General features: G+C 41.3%; 1 protein-coding gene across 1 annotated transcript; it reads left to right on the top strand.

Annotated features, from left to right (window-relative positions):
• Positions 1 to 224: 224 nt before the first annotated feature.
• Positions 225 to 17,855, top strand: smad1 (SMAD family member 1). The gene is made up of 7 exons (XM_083929426.1): positions 225 to 327; positions 8,736 to 9,302; positions 11,253 to 11,525; positions 11,627 to 11,743; positions 14,864 to 15,085; positions 15,318 to 15,574; positions 16,227 to 17,855. The coding sequence occupies exons 2-7, from the start codon at positions 8,903 to 8,905 to the stop codon at positions 16,368 to 16,370; spliced, it is 1,413 nt and encodes a 470-aa protein (XP_083785552.1). The 5' UTR covers positions 225 to 327; positions 8,736 to 8,902; the 3' UTR covers positions 16,371 to 17,855.
• Positions 17,856 to 18,580: the final 725 nt, after the last annotated feature.

Here is an 18,580-nt window from a genome sequence, read left to right as displayed (position 1 = left end):
TTTCACCACCTTCGCAACAAACTATCCGGTGGTGAGAAGCTCTTCGTATTTAAAAAGAAACCCGCATTGTTTCCCAGTTACATAATCCATTTCCACACAGTCAATGAAGATGTTTAAGATGTGTGAAAAGTAGGTCTTGTTATTGTCGGGGCTGCATCCCCGCGGCGTGATACTGGCGCTCAGCGGAGGGTGAGACGGCTCCGCGACTCACTGACGCCAGGCCGAGCAGACCCAAGACAGGCAGAGAGAGCACACAGGAGGAGGCAGAGAGAGAGAGAGGGAGTGAGAAAGAGAGAGAGAGAGAGAAGGGCTGCAGAGAAAGAAAAGGTACTGTAAACTTTTCTTTTTCAACATGCTAAATGAAAAGTTTCTTTGTTTGTATTTTCACTTGTTGTCGTGTGCATGGCTCTCTTTGTAGCGAAGTAGATCCCGGCGGTGGTTATCAACGCAACAGTGTGTCAGTTTGGCAGCTTCAAACTTTTTTCTTTCTTGCTTTTACTCAGTTTCACACTGGAGCTGCTACATTTAGCCTCATCTTCATGAGAGGTTAAGACAATTACGTGTTGAAAACATCCGTGTTTTGATAAAGAACTATAGTAGTCTTGTTATAATGCAGGTTAGCGTACTGTATATTACAGAAAATGTGATTTTGTATGGGAGTGCTGCCTTTAGACTCAAATACATTGGTGTCAAATCACTTTGAAGCTGGTATCAGTAGTAGCACCATTAATGTATAGGCATACTTCAGTGCACTGATTATTCAGGAGGGAATACAGATACAACTGCAGCTATTAAAACACATGGTGTGGGGATATTTGGTTCATCAAGCGACAGGATGTGTCATAGTCTGCACAATGAATTGCATCTTTGAAATGTCTTAAAATTGTGAAAAATGTTTATCACTTTTCATACAGTCCAATTCTAATTAAAAAAAAAACCCAACACATTTTCATTTTACTATGATATGAAACCGATAAGCCGGAGAGTCTCACCTTATGTGAATAATCAGCATGTCTTTTCCTTGACACAAGTCTTAAATTATTGAATAATTATCATTTCAGCTCTATACTGTATGGTGGTAAGCTCATGAAATAGGTTTATTTGGTTCATTAAACTGCTGGACGTGGATTGACCTGTGGTCTTTTTGCATCATTCATGTCAATAAAGAAGTAAACTTGCAGTATATTTCCCCACTTTGGTGACAAATTCACCCATGCCATCCCCTTTAAGTTTGAAACACTTTACTGTGTTGGATCATGCAGGCTTACTGAGGCTCTTCTCCGCTGGTGCACTAGTGTGCTGCACAGGAGGTGTGGGGTTTTAGTCTGTGTGTTTATGAATTTGTTTCTGTGTATGTGAAAGAGAGGGAGAAAGGAGGGAGAGGGAGAGGGAGAGACCTACAGCAGCTAAGGCTAGATCCCCTGACATTATTGAAGATGACATATCAGATTACCCAAAGGACAGGAATTTGTCCTTGTCTGTGATTTACTTCCAATTGTTTTATCGCTCCTGAGTTCTCAGGGTATGCGGCTTTAAATTTGGTTTGAAAATTAAACAAATGGTGTTTTTATAGGATTGAAATGACAGGGTTAGTATTACATCAGGGGTGAAGCCTCTTAAATAAAGTGCAATGCAGATGTGATTGTCAGATCTTATCAGCTTCATTTCCTTCTTTATACTTACAAACCACAACATTGTATTTGCCTTTGTATAAGTCAAACATTATTTTCTATCTACCTATGATCATGGCAAAGGCAAAGACTACTCAACAACAAGGTGTAAATATAGGTTAGCAGCATTCCTGTATCCAGAGAGTCAGTCACAACAGTAGTGAACAACGTCAAAATCCTCCTGTGTGTCTGTGCGGCCTGTACAACATAGCCTGCCATGTGTCGGGGTGAGGTGTCCACCCTAACACAACACTAACCCAACACTGAGTGCCATGCATGGTTGAGATAGCTGCTTGAAACCCCATGTGTTTGCTAGTTATGTCTGCAGTCGTGTGTGGGACTGGTGTGTCTGGGACGTAAAGAATCTGATCCCAGTTCAGCCCTTTAAAGTCAGGTCTATTTTGTTTTGTTGTTGTGCGGAAAGAAGTGTGACTAGCTAGATTTCTCTCACTCGTACGCCAGCGTGATCTTTACCAGGTCAGAGCTGTGTATGTGTTGGTAAAGTGACCGCAGCAAGTTTAAGGAGCCTCCCAGATCAATTCCATGTCTAGTCACTAAGGGCAGCACCTCACGTCTGACTGGGATTATTTCAAGCTTTGCTCCTTGACTGTTTCATAAGACATGAGTTGCTGTGGTAAATATCTAGATTTGCAGGCTACCAGTGGGCTATTGAGTCTCAACAGTTTTTTGACACAGAAAAGAAACGATTGACACAGTAATAGTTGAGCTCATGATGGGCTGATTATTAATTATATTAGGTTATCACAGATATATTGGATTTTGGCCAATAATTAGCAAGAAATTGCAGTTCGGAAACTCCAAAGGTATGTCGCCATGGCATGTTTAGTCACCAGAGAGCACTGACATATTGTTTTTTCAACCATATTTTGCCAGAACCATTTTTAAAATTTAAGGGGTCCTATTTAAAAATGATTTGAAATTTGTATTCCTGTTCCTCGATCATATTGTTCCAGGTTTAGGTTAATTTTATCAATTTTAGACACATTTTAACCCTAGCTGCAACTAACGACTATTTCCCGTATCGATTACTCTGCTGATTATTTGTTTGATTAATCTTTTGGTCTTAAAAATGTCAAAATAATGACAAAGTCAGCCCCCAATCCTTTGAATGCCTGGTTTGTCTGTCGAGAACCCAAAGATATTCAGTTTACCATTATATAAAATAGAAAAGCAAGAACCATAAACAGCATTTTCTGACACTTTTGCATGAAAAATTACTTCAGCGATTAATTGATTATCAAAATTGCTAAAAATGTTTTGAGAAGTTTGATTTTTGTTTAATAAATAAAAAGGTGATTGTCTCTTAATCTGACAATAATTTTTTATTGTCAGATTAATCTATCTATCCTATAAAATATCAGAAAATAGAGACATGCGCACCATACTTTTCCAGAGCCAGGGGACATCTTCAAATATCTTATTTTGTCTGACTAACAGTCCAAACCCCAAAGATATTCAATTTACAAAGATGTAAAACAGTGATATAGCTCATTGTCTGGCCTCAAGCGATATTTAACTTTGCGACAGCTGCTACTCTGGAGATGCTCTCATACATCAGTGCTGCATTGCTAGGATTTGCATTTGTGAAAAAGCATATATTGCATCCTTGTAGTGTTACTCTTTACTCACTAACGACCCTTGAAGGCACTTAATGGAGAAGTGCGCAGTGAAGAGACCTGATATACGAGTGTTTTCCATCTCTCTCTCTCTCTCCAGAACAATCATTCTGTTTTACGTCTCTGGCTTTGCCGTCAATCTCACTTTCCCTCTTTCTCTCTCTGCATCACCCCCCTTTCCTTCTCTCTCTTTATCTTCCACTCTCTCTCTTCCTGCACTTCTATGTTTATAGCCAGTGACTCCATTGAGCGGGGGCTAATGGAGGCCCCATCCAGGACCCTGCTGATAAATAATGTAGCTTCTTTATAATGCTCCGTCCCTCGGGAGGGTCCAGAGAGCATCATTACTGCCTCCTCATCCTACACAGCCAATGCCTAAATTGATTAACAGACACTGGAGCGGTGCAAAATGATCCATGGGGCTAGTGTAGTGGCTAACGGCTCGCACCAGGTCGGTCAAAGCCTCCGCCTGTCAGTGTCGCATGATCCCATTCTGTGCTCCCATTAGCCTCAGTCTCTGTCCGGTGGGCTAACTGATGACCATAACAAGCTACCGCTAACACAATAGCGAGAGAGCATTGCCTGGCCTCAGCTGCAGGCAATGTCAGAGTGTTTTTTATGGAGCTGTTGTGTAAATGATGGTGTGTGTTTCAGCTTTTATAGGGAGCAGAGCACCCGCCAAGGCCACTGCAGGCATCTGTGTGACTCTTCATTGACTGTGTGAGACATGTGTGATGAGGCTCAAAGGTTGATGACTACATATAGATATTTGATGCAAGGAATAAATGTTGATAGGTCAAGCACCAGAAAATGAATGCACAATGAATGATAAACAGTTAGTCGTGTAAATTATTTGGCTGTTTGTTGGACAAAACTGGAAGTATACCTAAATGGACAATCAATAGTAATTCATAGTTTCAGACGTAAAGGGAACTGTTATCAATTAATATAAATTATGGTCCACTTTTCATATTTTCAGGTCTAATGTTTTTGTCAGCTGTTACTTAAATTGGGAAAAAAATAAACAAATCAGAGCTTTATAGGTGGGATTAAGAATGGGGGTGTCATCTGTCATCAGTGCCAGGGAAATAGCTTCATCTTTGAGAAAGTATGAATGACATCAACACAGCTTTATTGGTTGTTTTAGTCAATTTATACAGAAATAACAAAGTCAGCAGTTTTCTTTATTCTGGACTGCAAACATTAATCAGCTGACATTAACATAATCAGGTTCGTGATCAGTTTCAATTTCAGTATCATCACAAGGGTATTAGTGATCAACCAAGGCTCAAACTTATGAGTGAAAATAGCTAGGATCAAGATCTGTCAGGGTGGTAAAATGAAGGACTTTTATTTTGCATTCAGAAAAGATCTGAGATTCATTTATTGTTTTCAGATTTTGTTTTGACAGACCATTTGGTGCAAAAAAAGCCTGTTTATTTCATGAGAACATCCCAGTCTATACATAGGTATAGGAAGAGGGAGGCACTATGGCGCCTTTATATTTTGACTGCCTCACAGACAACTCTAAACTAGCATTGTCCTAAGAACCAACACAAAGCCATATCAGACCCTTTAAATAAGCATGCGGTCGGGCCAGCTGTCAGATATTTCTAACTGTCTGGGTTGGAAATATCCAAGAGATATGGTCTCCAGCTGGAGCAGAATGACAGCAAAGGGTTGTGAAACCTGCTCCAGATGTTGCAGTTACGAACTTTCTGGAATCTTCCATCTGAAATGGATTAAAGCTTGTCTTTCTGCAGCTAGTCCTGAGCTTGTGCCGATAGCACTGGCTGTGACTGAGTGGCCATCAAAGCAGCTTTGTGGCTGGACGTGGATCAAAAAGACTCCCCGTCTGTCTGACTGGTGACTGTGGTACAAAGATGATATTGCAGTTAATGCCTTTAGAACTTTATAGTTGTGCTCCACAGTCAGCGCTCAAGTATGTCTTTTGCTTTTTGTGAAGATGTGCTGAGTCAGTTGTGCATCAGACAAGGTCACAATGTAGTGTGAAACATTGGCCTTTGAAAATTTTAAAATATTCAATGATATTATAATAAAATAGTGAGAATAGTTTATACATGTAGTTTTAGACAACAGCACAGAAATCCAGAAACTTCCACGGCAGAACAAGGGGTGAGCAGAGGCCATAACCTTGACATTTCTAATCACAGTTGGGAATTGAACCTCAAGCCCCTTTTATTGTAACGTGACTCGCCAGATGACTTTCATTCCGCCTGGTTCCGTCTTGAATCCGCCTAGCTCCACTCAACTATCTGGACTTGCTCGATAGGAAAGTGATTTCAGGGTCCGCAAGAAATGGTAGAGCCAATCAGAATTCCTGGGCGGGGTTTTAATAATGTGACTCAGCAGAGAAACGACTTTGCCAGCTCACATCGAGGAAGCAGCCGTCAACATCGACGCTGCTATTTCACCCGTGATGAACACCATAGAACGGCTCTGAAGGCTTTTGTGGAAACGATGTCGGCTGTTCTGTTTGGCTTTTCCCTGCGTCGCTCAACAGCATCACAGATTGGTTTTGATTTGAGTGGTTGAAGTAGCACATCAATAAAGATGACATACAAGTGGTCTATCCAATCATATGCAAGGATTTTTGATAAGGCCCAGCATCCTGAAATCGCTTCCCAGTCGAGCAATCCCAGACGTGTTTATATTCCTCAAAGTAAGGTACCAAAAGAAGATATAAGAGTAATTGGCATTGGTACTGAAGTCAGATATTGTCTGCATTTAGTATAAAAAAATTCAAATGATACCCAGTACTGATAGCGAGAATAGTTTTAGGTTTTTTAAGTTTTAGGCAACATAACATACTGCAATAAATCTTATGTACTTCAATGACTGAACTGGCGGGAACAGAAGCCACACCCATGACATTTCTGACCCATCCTCCTCCACTTTTAACAGTTCACTACAAAGAAAACCGGTGAGAGAGAGTGAGAAAGGAAGATAAAAGTCAGTGTAGGAAACAGCTTTTTTCTCTCCCACCCTACACCTTTGGAAAAACCTGCAGCTCTCAGCAAGAGGAAGTGATGTCGCTGCTGTACTGCGATGACAGATATGAAGACATACTATAACTGTGCAGCCTGTTTCCTGTCTCTGTATTAGTAATAGGATGCTAGTAGTTTGTGATATCATAGTGGGGTCTTGAGGCACAAGGGATATCACTGTTGAGATATGTTTTCCCTTGATCTCTCTCTCACACGCACGCACACACGCACGCACGCACGCACGCACGCACACACACACACACACACACAGACTCACACACACGTTAACAACACCTGTTCTCATCAAACTTCCCTGTCTGTTTGTCAGTATGATGTAGCCTACACATGCAGTAGCTGACAAAGATCTTAACCGTCACAACTAAATGCATAACCTGACCCTGACCCTAACCCTGACCTAAACCCTCTAGTAGTTCACTGTCACTTTCGATTAGCCAGTGTAATTCAGATGGCTAAGCTAAGTATAGGTCCAACTTGCTGATTTCCTGTCAGTGTGGTTGGCAATAGTAAGAGCCCAGGGCCCCCACAACACACGCACACACACACACACACACACACACACACACACACACACACACACACACACGTTAACAACACCTTAACAACACCTGTTCTCATCAAACTTCCCTGTCTGTTTGTCAGTATGATGAAGGCTACACATGCAGTAGCTGACAAAGATAGAAATCGTTATTCATCCCATAATCTGAAGGGCCAAGAATAACTACAGAGCAGTCTTGATGATGTATTTGTTCCTGCACATAGGAAATCCAATATACTGCAGGCTTTACAGTCAGAGTGATGCATCCTCAGCCATGAGCCAGTGCAGATAAAAGGTGGTGGATTTCTGACAAGCTTTATGATTCTAAAAATTGCATCTGGACATTTGTGCAACGCAAAACCTCAATCATAATTATGTTTTTATCTTCCCTAATTGCATTCAGAAAAAAAAAACTTGAAAAGAAGGTGGAACTGGAAAGGCTCAATGTGCTCTTGTTTCAGGACCCGAGTGAATGGGCACATTTATCTTGGGATCCACATGCACTTCCTTTTTATTGTCCTGCACATTGCCAGATTCCTGCCGAAAACCCGTGTTTGTTGGTTGGTTGTGTTGAAGTTTTATAGAACATTTTCCTCAGCAGGCGGCTCATTGAAAGTCTCCATCTGAAAAACCTTTTCAGATTTCACATATATGCAGAGTCGTCAGGCAAAAACTATAGCGGTTACTGAGTTGTGAGTGTGAGAGGTAAAAATAGAGGATTTCAAAATCAAGTAAAAACTATGGGTTGGCAATATAGATAAAGTACTCAATCAATGTATATTGAGTATTAGAATATCAATATATTTGTAATTTAGTTAGAGCTGAAATGGTGCTGGTTGTACAAAGAAGCAAATTAAAGAATCCACCATGTGCTTTTAAAAATTGTGGCTGATATCTTTCATGAGTTTCTGAAATTTTTTTACACTCAACTTCTGAAAAAAATTGTTTACATTAGTGTAAGAATTAGTCATTGGTAACTGATTGGTCTAATGTCATAAAATGAATTGATTGCTATTATGATATCAGATTGATCTTGCAGTCATTTAGATTCTAAATCATTCTGGCTTCTCAAATGGGAGGATTAGCCTTTGTCTGTTTAACAGTATGTTATTGTAAATCTGGCCTTGGGAAATTGTAAGGGTTTTTTTCTTTTTTTCATGGACTAAATTACTTGCATAATTTATTTAAAGAAAAAGACAACATACAAATTGGCAATGAACATAATCATAAATTGCATCTAAAGCTGAAACAATTAGTCAATTAATAATAATCAGTGTTTTGTGCAGATGTTTAGACAAAAGAAAAACAAAATTTTAAGATTGTGAATTATTTACTGATGATGTATAGGCCAAACAGTTTGAGCCGCCATATAGCTACTGTATGAAGTAGATGATGAAGACACTGACAGAGTGGCGCACCTGTGAAAGACTATACATGTCTGCAAAGTGAATAAGGTGTTAAACCTGCAGGCTGCGTAGGCTACATACTGAAGTTCTTTACTGTAAATGACATTAGTGAGTGGTGGTAATGTGACAAGCCATACAGACAGAAAGCTATCTGGAGAATGCCTGGTTGGGGTGGACGTTTACAGGAGGGTGCCCGTTGTGACTCCTCTGCCAGTTTCCCAGAAGCCATGATGACTGACATGGCCATAACGGCTATAAGTGTGACACCATCGCCCCATCAAGAATTGTTCTGACAATCTTCTGGTGAGATGTTAGTGCTGCTTGTGAGGCAAATGGGGAAGAGGTTTATGTGTACCGTTGTTGCAACAGGACCGAGCAAGCAGCCCTGACTTGCAGGCGGGTGTTTGAAATGAAAGAAATACATTTTAGCTGCTAACCAATCTCTCCTTTTCTTCTAGTAAGTGATTTTCAAGAGGACCTGATCTTACATCTGAAGAAGCTGAGGATTATCTGAATCTCCAAAAGGACAAACACTCACAGCATTTCACCCTTTCTCTTCTAAGACTGATTTCCACCACACTTCGTTTGGACAGAAAGGAGAGGGGAGGAGGGCGGCTTGTCCAACATGAACGTCACTTCGCTCTTCTCCTTCACCAGCCCGGCGGTCAAACGACTGCTGGGTTGGAAGCAGGGAGATGAGGAAGAGAAATGGGCAGAAAAGGCTGTGGATGCTCTGGTTAAGAAACTGAAAAAGAAAAAGGGAGCCATGGAGGAGCTGGAGAGGGCTCTCAGCTGCCCGGGTCAGCCCAGTAACTGTGTGACAATCCCCCGCTCCCTGGATGGACGGCTGCAGGTGTCCCATCGGAAAGGTCTGCCACATGTCATTTATTGTCGGGTGTGGCGCTGGCCCGACCTGCAGTCCCACCATGAGCTGAAGGCCCTGGAGTGCTGCGAGTACCCCTTTGGCTCCAAACAGAAGGATGTGTGCATCAACCCCTACCACTACAAACGAGTGGACAGTCCAGGTGAGTGATATTATCTTGAATTAGTGAATCCTAGTAATAACCTTATTAAATTAATCAACCAGGACACGACTGTCAGTATTATTATACTTGATGAATTTGTGTTCAAATTGAATTTCGGGGGCACCCCAACCCACACCCAAACCATGCTAAACTAATTTAAATTGAATTTCAGGAATTTTTTTGTGTGTAAAGTATTAGTCCTACCCTTAAGTTCCTGTTTTTTTTTTCCAGTTATGACTTATGAAGATCCTCACTTTTTTCCCTACATATCTTATCTGTTTTCTGAAATTATTGTTGTATGTGCAAAATGCCAAGAAAAACTATAGCAAAATGTTATAAGTTTATGTATATATATATATTTATTTAAATAATTATTATAAAAACTTCCAATAGATTACATGTCAATCAAATAGGCTGTATAACATACGTTCTCAGATGAAACTATGTTTAACTAACAATGTAAAAGAGATTAAAAAAAAATAAAAAAGAAAGATTCCAGAGCGTCTGGGCCTTCACAGGAAAGTTAGTGTGGAAACAAGACAAATCAAATGCTTTGGCCTCTTACTAAACAGAAAATGAGGGTCAGCTGACAAGACAGAAACAGCTGTGTGCAGGGTGCTAAGTGTGTAAAGGGCCAAGTGTGTGTGTTCGTTCATGTGTGTGTGGAGCAGGAAATTCCATCTGGGGGAGAATGAGGGCTTTGTTTTGAGCATGCTCTGTGCTCCTGGCCTTTTTTTTTTTTACATTTATGCACATTTAAACACACACACTCTTGCACTTGCACACGTGTTACGAAAACCAGGATACACACACAAACACAGACAAATACATACAACTGCACAGTTCTCTGACGATGACTGGAACAGGAAGCCAGTCACCCACACACAATGGGAGGAAAGAGTTGTTGCCTGCCATGCACACTTTTTGTTTTAGAAGCGGGTGGAAGGCGGAGGGCTAAGGTGATTAAATCCCACAGCACCTGTTTGTCCACACTGCCCCCCTTCCTCTTCTTCCCTAAAACCACCCGCCTACACACATATCTTGTCAATCTCCCGTCACTGTTCAACCAAACACCTGCTCCACATATAAACAACTAAATAAACTGCTACATTGATGCATAGGCCCGCTGCAGCACACATGGGCTACCTGCAGGAACATTGATAGCAGCGCGGGCCTCGTCTAAAATTTCAGCACCAGCTTTATTTATCTGCGCAGGTACTGTATTTATAGAAGTGGAGCGTATCTCTGTGGTTTGTGTATACTGCACCTGAATAGCCTTCACATCAGCCAGGATATTTACCCCAAGAATGGCTCGCCTCAAAATGTCTTTTCAGAGCAGAAACCTGAGAGTTTTGGCCAAATACTGCTAGCTAAGACTAACAGGCTGGAAGCTGACACTTGAAAAATGCAGGGACATCTGCGCTCAGATTGTAGAAACATGGAGAATGCCAGAACAATATTTCTGTATCATGCTGGAAATCAAATAACTCAATTCTTTTTACACACAATGAAATAATAAGTGTAAATTCTTTGTTAATCCCAGTGGTCAATAATCACAGTAGCCAAGTCACATACATCACAGAACAAAAAGATAAAGACACCGATGTAGGTAAGTAAGAAACAAAATAGAAATAATGATGCAAAACTTGAGTATTGCCATAAATCCCCCACAAACCAGCTCATTGATTTACAACATTGCCGACAATGACCCCGTACACACAAAGATGTTAAATGGGGAACTGCCATGTCATGAACAGTATGGTGGTTGACAAATTTATTTTTGTTAAAGTCACAGTGATAGTGCTCAGTGAAGTAACTGTTTAAATGTGTTAATAAAAGCTTTAGGTCCCATATAATGCTCATTTTCAGGGTCATACGTGATTGGTTGGTTGAAAAACTGCTGATGCATCAAAGCACTTCTTGTTTTAACCATTTTTATGTTTTTCTCAGTGCTTCCCCCTGTGTTGGTACCGAGGAACAGCGAGTTCAATGCCAAGCATACAATGTTGCCGCGCTTCCGCAACCCTCTACAGCAGAATGAACCACACATGCCGCAGAATGCCACCTTCCCGGAATCCTTTGGTCAGGCAAACACAATGCCCCCCAATTTCCCCAATTCGCCGGGAAACAGCTTCCCTAACTCGCCAGGAAGCGGCAGCAGCAGTGCCACCTTCCCCCATTCACCATCCAGCACTGACCCCGGCAGTCCATTCCAGATGCCAGGTGAAATCAAACAGTGACCTTTTCTTCCACTGTTCTATCTTTTCCCTATGTACTGTACAACAACAACAACTCACTTTACTGTTTTTGTCCCCTTCTTGCAGAAACCCCCCCTCCTGCATACATGCCTCCAGAGGAGCAGATGACTCAGGATTGTCCCCAACCAATGGACACCAACCTACTGGCTCCACCCTTGCCTATAGAGAGTAACAACCGGCCAGGTAACCATGACAGTTTCTATCTCGCACACATATACCCGTCCTTGTGTTCACAGTGATATCATACACAATAACACCTGCTCGCCTTGATCTGCAGGTGCAAAGATTTCTGGGAAGTCTATTTTTCCCTCTTGTGCTCAACCTCCAAATACAACACAAGAATGAAAAACCTCAGATGAGGTGGTATGCCATATCATGTGAGATAAAACCTGAGCAGTGAAAGGATCTGCTAGTCTACAGTGAGGCTCTGTCTGTGGGTACAAGCCCATGGGAAGCTCAAAGCCTCAGCAAATTAAGCCCGGCCTCAGAGCAGTTTTATGAGTTCTTATAAAAGCTGGGGCTCATGTCATCTCTGCTGGTGGTAATGAGTTGAGCCTTGTTAACGATTAGATTCCCTAATTACCTCTAACGTTCGGATCTAAAATGTGGGACAATAATCGCTTCTATCTTGACTTTGTGGTTTTGGCTTTATAGTGCTAGAGACCAATCGCAACCCTGCATTCATGAACACATAATAGACCATACAGTACATGTATTGGACACTAGAGCCATCTGAGGGTATTTCAAAAGTCAGTATAATCAGTAATTATGATAATTATACTTGCTAAGTTAATGGGTGGGATCTAATGGAATAAGATTGAAAACAAACCCCCATGTTAGATAGCTTACTTGAAAGAATTTTAATATTATTATTTTCCATCACAGTTTACAGACTGACTTCCTGGTACACCTTTTACCTATTGTACTTAATGTTAACTGAGGTAACAGTACAGTAGGGCAGGGTTATAGTCCACTTTCTTGCACTTGTCTTGGTCTTGTGTCTTGTTGGACGACAGTAGGAATTGTCTTTCACTTAGCTATTGATTCTTTTGATGTTAGAAGTTAGATTAATCTTGTCTATTGAGCCATCCTAACTCCTTAATCACTATTAGCATTAGAAAGACATTTTTTTTAACTATGGTCTTGAACAAGAAATACTCGCTCTTGACTTGGTCTTGACTGCCTTTGGATTTTTTCTCAACTCGGACTTGACTGGACCTGGTCTTGGAGCTGTCTGACTTCCTTACGTGTTCCGGTTTCTTTCACTGTCACACTTGGTTGTAGCAGAATCGCCACATTCTCAGATCTTAGAAATTACTTTGGAGAGCATGATGTTATTACAATCAATAGAAAGCCTGTGAATGTTCTCATTTGTCCAGGTCATCGTTATCCCCAAATAAATTTAAGTCAAAAGCAACTGGACTTGGTTGTTTGTCTTGGAAAAAGCTTCACCTCTCATCCAAGAGGCTTCATCAGTTCATTTATGCATCTGACCAGGCTGGGGCTGGTCCAAAGGTCTGGTGTGGGGATCCAGGTATTTAACCTCTAGTGAGGGCGTACACAAGGTTGATGATGTCACTAGAACCCTTTGTGCTTCAGGTGCCAACGACAGTCGTTAGAGTGACAGTCGTTGGTGGGAAGTTGGTTTCGACTCTGTTAGAGCTCTACAGGGTTATAACGACAGTCGTTGGAGTCACAGGAGACTTTTGTGAACAGTTGTTCTTTGAGGTTAGATTGTTGAATCTCCTGGGAAGGGATGAAAGGGCCACATTGTAAATTGGAGATAAGTGGTGTTTTAGACCTCCTCCTCTGTTTAGCGACTTTTACTCCTCTTTCAAACCATCTGTCCTCTCCGTCCAGGATGTGGACATTGTTGTCATCAAAGGAGTGGGCTTTCTCCTTGAGATGTAAGTGGACAGCAGAATCCCGGCCTGAGGAGTTAGCTCTCCTCTGTTGGACCATGCGTTTATGCAGTGGTTGTTTTGTTTCTCTAATGTAGGCTAGGCATGGCAAGGCTATTTGCATTCCTCGTTGCATTGGACAGCATAAACCAGATGCTTTTTCTGTCGTATCCTGTCCTTGGGATGTGCTAGTCTCTGTCTGAGTGTGTTACTGGGTTTGAAATACACAGGGGTGCAGTGTTTGTTGAAGATCTTCCTGAGTTTCTCTGATACCCCAGCCACATATGGAATGACTTTTGCTGTTTCTCTTGTTTTGTTTTTTTTCTCAACCACTTTGGTTTTCATTCTGGAAGCAGCTGCCTTCTTCACAAAGGTCCAGCTGGGGTAACCACAAGTTGTGAGGGCGCCCCTCAGGTGCTTGCATTCTTCCTCTTGGGCCTGTGAGCTGGTGGGTACGTTATCAGCTCTGTGTTGCAGTGTTCTGATAACTCCAAGCTTGTGTTCCAGGGGGTGGTGGGAGTCAAACAGTAGATATTGGTGTGTGTGAGTGGTTTTTCTGTATACCCCAATGTGGAGGCTTCTGTCATTCTCCATATGGACGTCACAGTCTAAGCCTTGCCTTTCTTAGACTGTGTTTAGATACCATCCATGTGTTTACAGTTAAATAACTCTTGCCTCACATTGATATAAGAGCTGGATGGAACTTTAGTTTTCCACACCTGACCCACAAAGCATTAGCACTGTTTCATGATGCACTCGAGGCCCAAACATTTTGCCCACACATGGTGACAGCAATAGCGGAAAGAGGTGTTGAAATGTTTGCTGGAAGCAGGAGTTTGGGGAGTTTTCCACAAGCTGCATCCTGTACAGGGGAGCGAGTTTCTATTGTAGGCCAGCTCTGGGAAGGGGACAGACAAAACACACCTGCTAACCAGTGCCACGCTACAGAGGTAGTTTCAGAGAAGTATGTGCTTAGATAAACATGATTTATTCGTCTCTCTCAGAGTTAGTGAGGCCAGCTGGCACTCGCTCAGAGAGCATGGCCAGGCTGTTTTTCTGCTCAATAAAGGCGGGCACACAGACCTCAGACAGTTGGCATACTTTAGGATGCGTCTGCATTGATGTTGCTCAACTGAAATGTATACAAATGTAGCAAGTGGGTCCTATATATTTATTAAAATCGTTGTTATGGGCTATGGGGGACAATTTTGAAGAAATAATTGTGCGGATGAGTAAGATTTACAGCTGAGTCTCTGCTGGCATCAGTGGCTCCTGGCAGCTTGTCTGCCCAGGAGTCTGCTCAGAGGAGTCTTAAATGTGCTTCAAATGTGTCTGCGTCTGTCTCTGTGCGTACAGTGTACTCAGCTCACTCCTGTGACCTGTTAATGTGTTTTCCGCACAGATGTGCAGCCTGTGGCCTATGAGGAACCCAAGCACTGGTGCTCTATTGTTTACTACGAGCTTAACAATCGCGTCGGAGAGGCGTTCCAGGCGTCCTCCACCAGCGTGCTCGTTGATGGCTTCACAGATCCCTCCAACAACCGCAACCGATTCTGTCTCGGCCTGCTCTCCAACGTCAACCGTAACTCCACCATTGAGAACACCCGGCGGCACATCGGCAAAGGTGCAGTATGTAGAGCCTGTCAATGACTGTAAAGCATTGACTGTCAGCAGACGAGACTAAATCAATTCATGCTGTCAATAGGAACAATATCAACAAATTGAACATTTTAGTGTATGGATTTTGAGATGACTACACTGATGTTTTGTGGCTGTTGTTTTTGCTGATGAAAGTGACACAACTGCTGTGCTTCTCCAGGTGACTCAACACTTTATTATCTCCTGCTTCCTCTCAGGTGTCCATCTGTACTACGTTGGTGGGGAGGTGTATGCAGAATGTCTGAGTGATAGCAGTATCTTTGTCCAGAGTCGTAACTGTAACTACCACCACGGCTTCCATCCCACAACTGTGTGTAAGATTCCCAGCGGCTGCAGCCTGAAGATTTTCAACAACCAGGAGTTTGCTGAGCTGCTGGCCCAATCCGTCAACCACGGCTTTGAGGCTGTTTATGAGCTCACCAAGATGTGTACCATCCGCATGAGCTTTGTTAAGGTAAGATGATCAGAATTAAAGAAACATTTCTTTCTAACCTTAATTGATTGATTACTTACTTGATGCACCTTCTTAATTGTGTTAGTTTAAGCTGACCCCTTTCTCTGTAAATAAGATTTGGATGGCTGGCCATTATAAAGTTGCAAATAATTATGATGACTAAGTGGCTTATGAAGAATCAAGTAACATTAATTTGGCCACATACTGTATATATTTTATTGGTGATCTATAATATAGAAGATTATTTGATCATTTGTTGTTTGTATGTTAATGAATGCTTTACAAACCATTAACAAGGTATTATAATCATCAGTTGCAACTTTATAATAGCCATCAAAAACATGTGAATTGAGGGTTTACAAATGGTTTCTAAAAGGTTTCAAACTCATTTGGTAACCATTGTGAAAAACTTAATAAAATAAATAAAATGGTAAGATATGTGCACCAATAAACTGTTAAAATAACATAAATTAAAGCATAACTAATCATTAATAAACCTAAATTGTAAAAATTACTTATAAAACACTATTAACTTGTTACGTTAAAAATCAATTTCTTTTTTTAAATTTTATTATTGGTGGTTATTATAAACAAGACACATACAATCTTATGGAATAATCCAGAATGTGTGTCGTGTTTTTATGTGTTTCAGGGCTGGGGAGCAGAGTACCACCGCCAGGACGTGACCAGCACACCCTGCTGGATTGAGATTCACCTGCATGGTCCCCTGCAGTGGTTGGATAAGGTTCTAACCCAGATGGGCTCCCCCCACAACCCTATATCCTCCGTCTCCTAGGCTTCACTGTCCTCAGCCCTGTGGCTCTCCATACCCCGGCATTTTGGTCTCAGTGGCACGAATAGGGTCTCAGATTGGCTTGTGGTTCAGCCCGTCTGCCTTTTCCAATAACTGATTGACATTTTGACTGAAACGCAAGCTGATCTGGGACTAGAAGGGCTGGGCGGGTTGTATAATGGGTCGGTTGGTTCTCTACTTGAAGGATGTCTGAATTGGGCACATTTACAGTCTGGGAGAGGAGTAAGCAAATTGAGCGTGATGCAACTGGAAGATACTTGATCTTTGTGACCAACTGTAATAATTAGACCATCACACTCATCATGATGCAAGTATCCTCCCTGATCTTGCTCCAACAACGTCTCTTTGTCCTTGTTCTATTATTCTGACTCATTATTAGTTTTCATCTAAATATTCCCTCTGAAATCCAGATATACGTGTGTAGTTACAATAATTATGGGACATTCCAGGTCACCAAAATTACAGTTGACTGCTATCTACTGCCTGACTGCAGTGAGGTTGGCATGAGATGTACTTACGACATGTAAAAAGGTAGCAGGGACTTGGAGATTGACCAGTGTGACTGAAAAATTTGAATCATCTCCAGATACCTAAACAAATATGCTGTTTCCTCAGCATTTTTTCTAGGCTTATAAATTGAAGCAGTACATACTTCTTATAGAAATAAAATCCAATTTCACAGATCATGAAAAATAATAAGAGGGCAAAATTAGGGGGAGCTTGAAAGTTTAGAGTGGGTTTAGTGTGGGGCAGGGCACTAAAAGGGCATTTCAGACTATTCAGTAAAAAAAAGACAAATGTTGCTCATGTTGTGTTACACTCGTGTTTCAAATGAATTTTAAGGAGAAAAAAAAAGAATAGTGTTAAGATATATTCACTATTAGAATATGTGCTGTGCAGTATGGTTTTGCAAAGCCTAGTTTGGTTAGTGTAGTGTTACACATTTAAGACTGGTAGCTGAACACTGCACGGAGCAGAGTTTAGTTTGTCCCTTGCTGTATACTCTGCAGCAAAATCAAATGTGTCAAATACAGAATCACATTGAGGACATAAATATTTCAGTAACTGTGCTTCATTCTCTTATTACATCGACTGAGCAAAACTTGTTAGGAGTGTTATGGGAAAATGTTGAGCATTCAAATTTTTAATTGTTGACTGAGAAAAGGGGTATCAGTTACGGATTTCCCAATATGTTTTTTTTTTTTTTATAAAATGCAGAATTTGCCATTCAATTATTTTATGCTTTGAGCAATCCTCTTTGCTATTAAATTGTAATACTCTTTACATTCTTTTTGTATTTTTTGAACATGTTTTCTGTTTTGTTTGTCTGCACTTTCACCGTTGCCTCTTTGTTTTTGTTTTTTTTCTCAAATTTTTGTGATTTTGCTCAGTAAAGCTCCCAGAAAAGCAGTTTTATTCCATGAATATCAAGACTCTACTGGAAGATTCAATAAATTTGTTTCCTTACTTGCAATATCTCTGTATATTGTTTGTTTCTGTGTGTGTGCGTGTGCGTGCGTGTGTGTGTGTGTGTGTGTGAGAAAGAGAGTGTGTGTGTGTGTGTGTTCTTGTCTGCTTAATTACAGGCCACCCATGCTAAGAAAATATGCATCATGGTATTGTCAGGGACTCAAAAACATCAACCACTGTGCGCGTGTGTGCGTCTGTGTGGGTTTAGACATAGACCTTCAATTTTTGAGACAACAATTACAAGTGCATCTGAAAGCCAACTGCACCAATGTTAATCGTAATTGCATTGCATTTTCCAGTAAACTGCAGAAAAATGCATGAAATCATGTGTTCTCCTTTGTTTTATGGGGCACATTTTGACAGTACTGGAACAGTTACACCAGTCTTCCAGGAAGCTCCCATTGAAATCGCTGATGGAAATGTGTGAGTGTGTTGTGTGCGTGCAGGAGTTGCATTTGATTACGTGACGTGGGTGGTATGGTTGCACAGTGGTTAGTACTGTTGCCTCCCAAGAGTTTTCATGTTTCTCCCAAATTCCACACACAGGCACGTCAGGTGGACTGAGAGACTCTGGATGTCATAAAGTGAGTGTTTGTCGACACTGTGTGTTACAGCACTATGATGTACTGATAATAATAAATCCAAGGTGTCCTCCTTTCTTTCATTCCAAACCCTGTCTAAAAACCAAATGTTATTCCGATTTGTTCTGAAGTATAGCCTTA

The sequence above is a fragment of the Echiichthys vipera genome (genome assembly GCF_963691815.1).
Source record: "Echiichthys vipera genome assembly, chromosome: 2".
Classification (NCBI taxonomy): Eukaryota; Metazoa; Chordata; class Actinopteri; order Perciformes; family Trachinidae; genus Echiichthys; species Echiichthys vipera.
Note: the sequence above shows the minus strand (reverse complement) of the source record. Positions and strands in the feature narration are given on the sequence as shown.